Source organism: Meleagris gallopavo, chromosome 6, assembly GCF_000146605.3.
Source record: "Meleagris gallopavo isolate NT-WF06-2002-E0010 breed Aviagen turkey brand Nicholas breeding stock chromosome 6, Turkey_5.1, whole genome shotgun sequence".
In the NCBI taxonomy this organism is placed as follows: Eukaryota; Metazoa; Chordata; class Aves; order Galliformes; family Phasianidae; genus Meleagris; species Meleagris gallopavo.
Window position 1 is genome coordinate 4,168,465 of NC_015016.2, and position 10,511 is coordinate 4,178,975.

Genomic DNA, 10,511 nt, shown 5'->3' on the forward strand with positions numbered 1-10,511 from the left:
TTTTTTTCAAGACAAAAGGTAATTCCACAATTTGAAGATACTGTAAGAGGAATTCAAATAGCTACTTTCAGTAACTTGGACCAGATTTCATTCTCTGCTCCCTTAAGCTTGGGACTTGAGATAGTCGCTACTTTATTTTAGTCGCTGTTTCCTAGTCTGAGGATGAGAGGTTGCCTCTTGGCTCTCTTGTATCTGGCAGTATAGATGTCTTGTAAGATGACTTAATCACCTTATGTCTTCTATAAAAAAGAAAAAAAAAACCAACATTTCACAGGTACTTAAACACATTCACACACAAACACACGCACACGTACATTACCTGATGTAGGCTTCTGTGCTGCTAGGGCCTGTAAGCTGGTCATCCATAAGGTAGGTATTGTGTGAGGATGATACAAAGTAGTGACTGAGAGGTTGAGTCATGTCCTGGTAAACTTTACGGTGGGATGTGTTGAATATATTCCCATCATCAGACAGCAAGTACATCAGGAAACCATCTTTGGTCATGGCATTACGCTTCTTGGCTGCCAGATGAATAGACAGAAACCCCATGCTTAATATTTGACACAGCTGTGGTGTCATCTTCACCATGGTGCCTGCTGATCCCCAATGGTCTCAAAGGTAAAACATGCTCCCTAGGCACTCAGCTAATGGTAGAGAGATTTACGCTGCTCAGATGACAGTGACAGCTTCATCTGTCCGAAAGTATTTTAAAAATCCCTTCACAAGCAGAACCTTTTTGGCATTTACTGTCCTTGGTATGACCTAAAGAGTGCTGAACACAACACTTATCTCACCTGCTTCTAGAGATCTGCAGTACAAAAATCTCCATTTAAGCACTTCAGGTCTCTTTCATACCAACACAGAAATTGTCAGACGATGATTGATATCTCCCCATCTTGAGGGACTGAGCTAGATTTCAATCCAGCCCTCAAATCCAACATCTGCAAAGCATTATCCCTCTCCTGAAGCTCTACCAGAACAGTGCAGAGAGCCTATGATCTTGCACTGATTTCTTGAACATGTCCTCCAAAATGCCCAAGTCTGTGATTCCTTAATTTCTGAGCAGAACGACGGTTATGCGATTGCTTTCCTAAACAGCTTCACCTTCTTGCCTATCTACTCAGAGATCTCATCACCTTGTGGGTTTTCACGTGCTCATGTACAAAACCATTTATCTGTTTCTCTGTTTTGAAGAACAGAAACATTGCCACATTGCAAGCTATGTGATGACTGCTATCTGAATAAGCCATCAGAGTTTTTCCCACAGGAATGCCACTGCTCTCTAATCAAATCTACGTCAACCCCTATTCTGGCTGCTCATAGTACCTAAGCCAAATATGAACGTAAATATTTCCCAGATTCTCATTTCTCCTTCTTTTCTCAAGCTGCTGGTGTTCCCCTAAAAGACTGTTGTTTTAGAAATGGTTTAAAAAACAAAACAACACAACAGGGCTGTAGAAGCAAGCAATAGCAAAGCAATTCGGAGTTCATCAAGATAATAAGATTTTAATTCAAAGCAAGCAGGGTTTCCAACTTACCTCGTTCACTGGGCTCGTATCTCTGAATTAAGGGAGGAGCAGCAACAACAGCATCTTCTTCTTGCTGTGTCTCATAGAGGAACCTCACCAGGTTCTGGCAGGACATGAGCCCTTCTGCATCTGAGTACTTTTGGAAGATTGTGTCTATTTCCTTTCTCTCTGTCAGTATCTTGTAAAATTCCTCTATCTCATCATCCTCCAGAGCCTCTGTTTTGGACTTGTCACAGTACTGTAAACGTAGAGGGGAGAAGGAGTGAAAACCTTCTTTCCTTCTGGCATATGCCAGCCGTAATCTGCACCAGGGCTACACAACGCAGAACACAAAATAATTGGAAACAGTTACTGGCCAGTGAATGAGAAGCACAGTGAATGGTTCTCATTAATAAGGCCACTAGTCACATAATGGTTACAATTATTATCATTATTTATTCATATTATCAGTATGTTGGAGAGCACCAGGAATGGCCCTGAGCTCCACTGCATTACATGCTATGCAAACCATGCGTTAAAAGGAAGGCTCCTTACAATCCAAGCAAAAAAATCAAGGGTCAAGAGAAATAAACCTCTTGATCTCAAGAGGTGGAGCACTGTACAAAAACAACTAGTGCATCTGATGTAAAATCTGGTAGGTAAAGTGGAAAGACCTTTCCCTTGATCCTAGTGGGTCCGAACTTCAAGAGACAATCAAGGCCAGTTAGCAGGACTGCTTGCAATGACAGTATTAAAACTGACATTAAGAAAAAAAAAAAAACCTTACTCAACATGTGCTTGTTTAGGTATAAAGGAAAAAAAAAAAAAAAGAGATCTTCTATCCATGGAAATTTCCCATTCTTCTCCAAAAAAACCAAGTTGCAAAATCCCCACAAAATTGCAAATCAGGTATCAGCTTCTCAAGGAGCTGCAATACAAATTCTTCATGCCTCCATGCTTCGCAATGGTTTTAACTTCTCTACTCAGTCACAGCTGAGTGGGCACCACAGCCAAGAACTTGGCTGACCAGCAGTTTAAGATGTGCAAGCTAGCATCTCCACACAGGACAACACCTTTTCCAGCAATAAATATTCCCAAGTTCAATTTTTCATCAGAATTTTCTTTTTCCTGTGGCAAATTCTGATAGGAATTTTGTTGTTTGCTCCTATCAGAAATCCTTGTAGAGAGGTGAGCAACTATTATTTTTGTTATCTCTGGTTTGTAAACCTCTGCAGTAAATACGACTGAGCAAAACAAGCTGGAATGGAAAGCAGGAGCTGATCTCAGGGGAATCATAGCAGGGAATGTTATATTACTTCAAAGTGTTCTTGTCAGCAAATTGCAGCAGTCAAACCACATCCAGTTAATGCCTTGTAATTATGATGATTCCCTCTCTCCCAGTGTCTGCAGCAAGCAAACAGACCCCCAGCACTGGTAAGACAGCCCACTTGCATCTTACATTTCAGTCACATCTGAAAAATCAAACTTTTGCCATGGATGACAAATCTCCAACAGGATATGAAGTGCCTGCAGGACCTGGTTGCCTTATTTGGTTTTTGGCCTAAAATTTTCTCTCCTTCAGATCTGAACTAGACATGCAGCATGCACTCCAGACCACGCAGAAGAGGTTGCTGTGCATTTCATTTCCTTGAAATGAACAACTTGCTACCAGATACCAGGATGTAGCTGAAATACAGCAACTGGTCAAACCAGAGGAATTTAATTGGTTTTGATCTTTGATCTCTTATAGAGATAGAGCTATTGACCTAGGTTTTATGAGCAAAATGCACATCTCAGTTTAACTAGTCACCATGCTAATCTCAGCCTAACCCTTCCAATGATCCCATTGGATGGGCGATGGCCATAGTGGCTTTGGCAGTTGTCCAAGCAAGATGATAATAACAGACTGTTTGTCCTCACGCAGTACCTCCTCCAGAGCCTTTCACTAGCAGTTTATGGCACACATATAAAACCAGACAAAATGATCATGACATGTTGCGTTTCACAAAGTGAATCAAGAGGAAAAAGCTCAACTTGTTCTGATTTCAGAATCTGTTGGTTAAAAGCTGTGGGCTCATCTCAGGGATCGAACAATCTATGAAATGTTCAATACTACAGACACTTTGAAAATGAGTTTGAGCTGTTCTGGAACCATCTTTTCCTTGCTGCCTTCCATGTCTGTATGGTGTTGCACTGTGGCTTTGGCAGATCTCAAGCTAAGTTGAGCGTGATATTTAGCAGCTGAAAAAAGGAGTATAAGGAGGGAAACTGATGGAGACTGCAGGGATGCTGTAAATGATAGATGTTCTTTAACACACCACGTGGAAAATGACTCCTAGGAAGTCATTATAGCTAATATATCTCAGTAAGTTTGTTCATTATTTGCCAGTAAAGATTGTAATGAACAAAGTACAAAAGCACTGGTATCACAGTCATATTCTAGGATGGATCAGATACACAGTGTAAAACTGGGCTCCTCATAGCTTGGGCTATGAGAGCTCCAAATTAGATTTTCAGTTCAAAAAGCTGTGATTCAGCTCATTTGTATGGATCATGAACAATGATTCCTGAATGAACTTTAGTTTGCCACAAGGAGTCAGAAGCTTTCAAATGCACTGGAATGAAGTGAGCAATTACAGGAGCTTTGCAGTTTCTGGCTGCATAGCATATGTCTCACTTAGATGTGTCTAAAATCTAGATGTCGACACAGTTACGTGGCAAAAAGCAAGAATAATGTAAGAACATGCCCTGTAGCTCTCCCTTAAATCTCTTGGTTGCCCTTCCTTCCCATGACTAGATAAAGCAATACTCACTAAGACAGAAAAGATCACCATTTTAATATGCTGTAGCGTCTCGTGGTCCATCTAAATTTAAGGGCTATATAAAATGAAAACATAATTGCTTAAGGATTCGGTGGTCAAATAAAGTGAGACAGACTCTCCTTAAAGGCAATTCACCACACAAGAGATTTGAATTAACCTTTTGGAGGTTAATTCAGAGGGTTAATTAACATCTTCTCTTTCCCCTGGCTATACAGGAAGCTTAGAACAATTACAGGTCTAATAAGTGTACTTCTGACTAGCTGCCCACATTTAGATAGGATGAATGAGGGCTTAGTTACTGCTTGGAGTCCTCAAGCAAAAAGAGAATTGAACTTTGGTAAGTTTCCAATCCTGCTGCTCCCTTCTAACTGCTGCAACATCTGATTCAGACCTTTGATGTTTGAAGATGTGTATGAGGTGTCACCTTTAGGATGAGGTGAATCACACCCTGTTCTACAGTATTGGTTTGATGAACACCAATTGCAAAGGGAATGTTAAGTGCTGGTGACTACTTCCAGTGTAGGTGCCTGCAGTGGGAGATATCTAACTCAACTAGAGGAATTCCAGACTTCTTGCTATTCTTCCATGGTCTACCCAAGTAGAGAACAAACCATAGAATATGCCAGCCACATTCAGCTGTATATCTTGGTGATTTTGCAAGGTGAAATTTTTCAAGATCTGCTGAGAACCTTCCTCCATATCATAGAATCATAGAATGGCTTAGGTTGGAAGAGACTTTTAAAGATCAGCAAGTTCCAACTCGCTATCACGGGCAAGGTTGCCAGCCACTAGATCAGGCTGCCCAGGGCCCCATCCAACCTGGGATCCTGCAGAGTTACCAAAGAGACAGCTCCATAAACCAAGGATTAGGAAACTTGTTCCTCCTTTGGGGAAAGGTCCTAGTGAGACCTTGCCAACCTCCGGCGTTATCTGCTTACAGGAAGGAGCAGGAGGAGTACAGCCTGTACCTTCAACGACCCACATGTTTACCACTAGTCAGAAAGAAACATTTCTGAAACTGCCCAGCATTAATTCAAATCCTGCTTCAGATAAGACGGAAGTTTGGAATTTATCCAGGTGTTTTTTTCTCATCTCGGGAGGAAGGCTTGTTTAGAGACACTTAGAACAGCAGAGAAATTTTCGTCCCTATCTTCTGATAGCCAGGAAGCTGGACCTAGAGAAATGAGAAGTGCACATCCAAGTGGACTGAACATGCCTTGGCCTATCAGAGCAACCACACTGGCCCAGGTGAAGGTGTAATGTTACGTATCTTTCATCATTTTGTTATTCATTCCCAGTTACACTTTATCATTGTTTACACAAGTCACTGGAAACCCACCTGTTCTGAGATTGTACAGAGTTTGTAATTTCACCAAACTGATTTAGGTGCCTTAGGCATTGACACGTGGCTACAGCATGAAGAACTCCTAAAATTTCTGAGACTTACAGTGCACTTGCACTTTGGCTTTTCCTTTTTCTCACATTATCCATGTCTGTGTTCTGTCTTTTCTGAGGCCAGGTAAAACTGTGTCTCAATAGTAAAGAAAGAACACCTTGACAGAGCTTCATCAAAAGCACTGTGCTATCCTAACTCAGTTATTGGTGAGAACTGCTGAGCACTGAAAGCTAAGAGTACTTTCTTGGTACAAGAAAGATACTAGGAGTTCGCTTAGGTTAGGTCTCCACCCAATGCTGAAAGCAGTGGGAGACCTTCACCTCATTCAACAGCCACTACTAATCTGCTTGCTGTTGTTACCTGGAAAATCTCCTTGGCATGATAGTCATCAACTTCAATGTTCACTTCTTTCAGGAAGTTCTTGAGCTCTTTAAAGCTCATCTTGTTGTCTTTGTTCTTATCAGCTTTCCGCAGGCAGGTGTGAATCCAACTGCAGGATGATGTAAGGAAACCTCTCCAGGTCAGTGAGGTCTAAATACCACCCCTCTACACAGCACACGGCTAGGCAGACAAATCTCTTGTAAAGATTCTGAACCACTTCTCCCTGCTGCTATAAATCAGCATGCTCCCACTGAACAGCTTGCATCATCTCACCTTCTGCTCTGAAAGGGCAAAGCGATGCTTTGGCAGAAGCAAAGTGCTCTGTAGTACAAGCAATCATGACCCAGGAAAAGCTTGTCACCATCTGGCCAAGGCCAGATCAGTTCTATTTAACCTGCAGGAATTTCTGGACACAGTCACATCACAAAACAGTCTGATTTCTCTTTTGTGGCAGAAAGTGCATCCTCCAGATGGGAGAAAGGAGAATGAAAAGATCTCCCAGGGATGGGCAACTGATGATTAAGAATTTCATAGTGCATCACGCTGAACACTTAACAGGGATTCTCTGAAATAAACATGAATAGTCCTCTATATTTATTCAGGTATTTCTACCTCGATATCTTAAGAAATTTGTTGTGAATAAAACCAATCCAATCTTTACAGAAAGTCTTGGCTTTCCCTTGTAAAACACACAGTGTCTATTTCTGTATTGTACTGTGGCTGTGATAATAGTTCCTAAGAGCTCCATTTATATTCACTCCAGTATATCTATCTATGGATCTGAAGCAATTACCATAAAAATCAGCTTTTTTAGTGTTACTCCAGTTAATTTGAACTAGGTCTGCCATGTTTTTTGTTTGTTTGTTTTTGTTTGTTTTGTTTTTTTAAGTCCCCTGGGAAAATGTCAGGTAGTTGAGATAACTTGGAGTTTTAAACAAGCAAACTAACTAACTAAATAAATAAATAATGATAACTTTTTGCATCAAGCCAACTGTATCTCTCTAACTTGCTCTAACTATCAAACAACAAAGGCCATCCAGAAGAATATCCTATTTTTCCACATGAAAATTACTGAAATAACAATTAGATCACCATAAATCCAACCTTTCGTGACTTGCATAGGAAGCACTGCTCCAAACTCATTCCAGAAAATATAGAAATATGGATTTTAGCAAAATAAACTTCAGAAGTAGCAAACACCAACTGGGGCACATAGTGTCATAATATTTGATCTGGATCTTTCAAAATCACCTCCAAAACAAGGTGATGAGTGACAGCCTATAGGGGCTGTAGATATAACTCTGAAAGAGGGTACTCACCAACAGCTACCATTGCATTCAAATATTTCCAAACACTTGGAAATATGTGTAAAGTGTCTGGTAGTTCTGTCGGTCTCTTGGAAAGTTGAGCTTTTTGTCTTTCAAAATCTTGGCATATGCTAAACAATGACCTCACATTGCATCTCTCTTAGCCTGGTAATATTCCTCCTTCATACACATGGAAATGAAAATAGAGGTAACATTTCCTCTGACTCCCAAGGATATTCCAGGGCCCTGAACCAGGCTCTGGCTTGGAGAGTTCCCCAGAAAACCAAGTTTGAATCATGAAGCTCCTATGTGATCTCCTCCTAGGATGTTCTGCTGAGAGCACAACACCATCCACCCCACCAGCTGTGCTCCAAAGAACATCTGCTTAGCATATGACAACTTGGTGCCAACAGCAGGGTCAGCCATTCCCACCCAACCTGTGCACTCCAGCTCCCCTTCACAAACTTCCTAAAATAACAGACAGAAGGAACGCACAACTCTAGGAAATTCTTCTTGTCTGGTGGAAACACCATTTGGCAGCCCTGGTTGTGGGTCTTCCTTTCACCTCACCTCGTCTATTTGGGCATGGGGGGACAAGGAAGAAGCGTTCCCATTCTCGTATACCTCCAGAAAGAGGCTGCTTCTTGTTTTTAAAGGATCTGCCAGCTTCAGGACTACCAGCTTTCTATGAGAAACCAAAGAAGAATGACTGAAACGATCTGGCAGATATCCCAAGAATGTGCTTGAAAAGAAATGCTGCAGAATTTCTGGTAAGCTATTCCTAACCAGAAGAAAAGCTCATATACAAATCCCAGAAATGAAGCAGACTGTGTCACACCACTCAAATGAAAAGTCCCCTGTGTTTTCTGATCTAAAGTCATCTCTGCATGCATATCTGCAGCATTTGCTAAAAAAAAAAAACCTATGACAACTTGTTGAGGGTTGAAGCTGAGGCTTACTAAAACACTACTGCATGTACAAGAACATTAGAAATACTCTTCAAGCACGCAGAAGTTCTATCTTATAGGTGTATAGGACTGGAAAGGACACATAACATATAATGGAGGAGCCTGAATTTGTGTAAGAAGCCAAACAAACCCCACCTGCAACAATCACAGTCTTTGCTTTCAATACTCGTTTTCAAAATCTTACTCATTCCTTATCTGCATTGCAAGGCTTCTAAGGGTGGAAAAGATCCACTGTTCAGCAGTTCTCCAGAGATGGATGGGGGACAGGCAGGGGATGCAACACTTTTCCTCCGCTGCCTCTTCCCCTTCTGTGCTCACAGATGCAGAGAACGCTTCTGAGGTTTAAAGAATATGTGAATAAACCCACGCTGCCAAGCAAACCCAGTGAAGATGGGCTAAATTTAAAATCTCAGGCTTTAATTAAACATCATCAAATTTCAAATGAGAAATCATGCTGTTCTGTAATTCCAGGTTACGTTAAACGACCTGAGACAATCCTAGATTGGAAGCCAGGACCACACAGTAATTACTCTTCCAGAAATACGGCTTGCCTACCAACCCCATTTAGCTCCGATTCTGCTTTCCAGAGTCAGAGAGGTACTTTTCCACACTGGAAATTTACAGCTTTCTTCCCTTGCAAATGCTATTGTTATTTCCCCCTCACACCTTAGCAATCTCATTTCTTCTTACAGGGAAGTTTTTCAGCAATACAGTCAACTGACAAGTTCCAGGGACGAGTTTCTGTGGCCCAGATTTTCCCCATATACCATGGAGTGGAAGCATCTTTCACATTCAGAAGGAAAACCAAGAGAGTCTAACATTTCCAACAGCACTGAAGCTTCAAGATTTCAACTTGTCTGGGAAGCAACCCTGCCACCACGAACACCATCATGCTCATATCAGAATTAGTGGAATGTGACTCCTTCAAACGAGCTGCATTCTGGTGATGCAGGTGCTTATTAGACTCAGAATCACTCAGGTTGGAAAAGACCACAAAGGTCATCAAGCCTAATCAACAACCCATCCCTAGCATACCTATAAACCAACAACCCATCCCTAGCATACCTATAAACCATGTCCCTCAGTGCCACAACTTCATACTTCAGAGAATCCACAGAAAAGCCTGATGAAAGCTCAGCATTTATGTGCCATTTCCCTCATCATCACTACATTATTACCCAGCAGGGAACCCACACAGAGGAAGCCTTGGCTGAGGGGAAAGGCCCCCTGGTGCCTGCTCAGGCTCAGGCTCCAGCTTTGTGATTTTCCCCTGCTGACAACTTCACATCACCCCTCCTCTGCACGGATTCTTTGATGTCAAACCAGGCATGAAGCTCACACAGCCTTCCCTCACTGCCAAGTGCTATCTGTTTTCCTCTCTGATAGCTGGATGCCTGTTTTTGTGAAGCTTAAGGCAGCTTAATATTTCACGACCACTACTGCTCTGTCAAATCAGGGTGAAATCAGCCAGCAAGTTCATATGCTACAGTCAGGGCCTCAGACACACAGGAACTGCAGAAAACTCAGCAAAAACTACACCCACAGATAGACTGTTTTCATATGGATGCAATTAATTTACTGAGTGAAATTCAGCACTGGGGAAAATTCCCTGCGAATTGAGCAAAGCCAGGATTTCATTCTATATCTAATTCACTCTCCTCATACAACTGACCCCTTCCCTTTCTTTCCCTTTCCTTTTTCTTTCCTTCCCTTCTTTCCCCTTCCCTTCCTTTTCCTTCCCCTTCCTTTCTTTCCCCTTCCCTTTCTTGTCTTGCATTGTCCCTAGAGCAACTGCAGTCTCTTTCAAGGCAAAACTTCCTGCCACGCTGAGGCAAATAAGGAGTAATTTCGCTCAAGTCAGTGGAGCTACCCTGGAGTAAACTTGGCAGATAGAAGAATCATTTCCCTCGCCTTATATTACCGCGAAACATGATAAATAGTATGGGCCTTTCATGCCTTGCCAGAAAGTGCCTGTCCTGGAGTTAACTGCAGTGCAAGTGAAACAGACCCCTGAAGAACACAAAAAATAATGGTTGTTTTATCTGGAGCACCCTGAAAGGAGCAATTCTTTGCTTAAGGAGCTCTGTGAAGCCTGAATCCACTCTTGCATGTATCACTTTGAACAGGAA

General features: G+C 41.9%; 1 protein-coding gene across 2 annotated transcripts in view; it reads right to left on the reverse strand.

The window, feature by feature from the left end:
* PLCD1 (phospholipase C delta 1) overlaps positions 1-10,511 on the reverse strand; it is a 49,336-nt gene that overhangs the window by 14,625 nt on the left and 24,200 nt on the right. For both annotated transcript variants that reach the window (XM_010712325.3, XM_010712324.3), the window contains exons 4-6: positions 6,087-6,216; positions 1,539-1,767; positions 320-521 (exon numbers count right to left, since the gene is read on the reverse strand). In XM_010712325.3, coding sequence (XP_010710627.1) covers positions 320-521; positions 1,539-1,767; positions 6,087-6,216 — 561 coding nt within the window. The remainder of the gene's footprint in view (positions 1-319; positions 522-1,538; positions 1,768-6,086; positions 6,217-10,511) is intronic.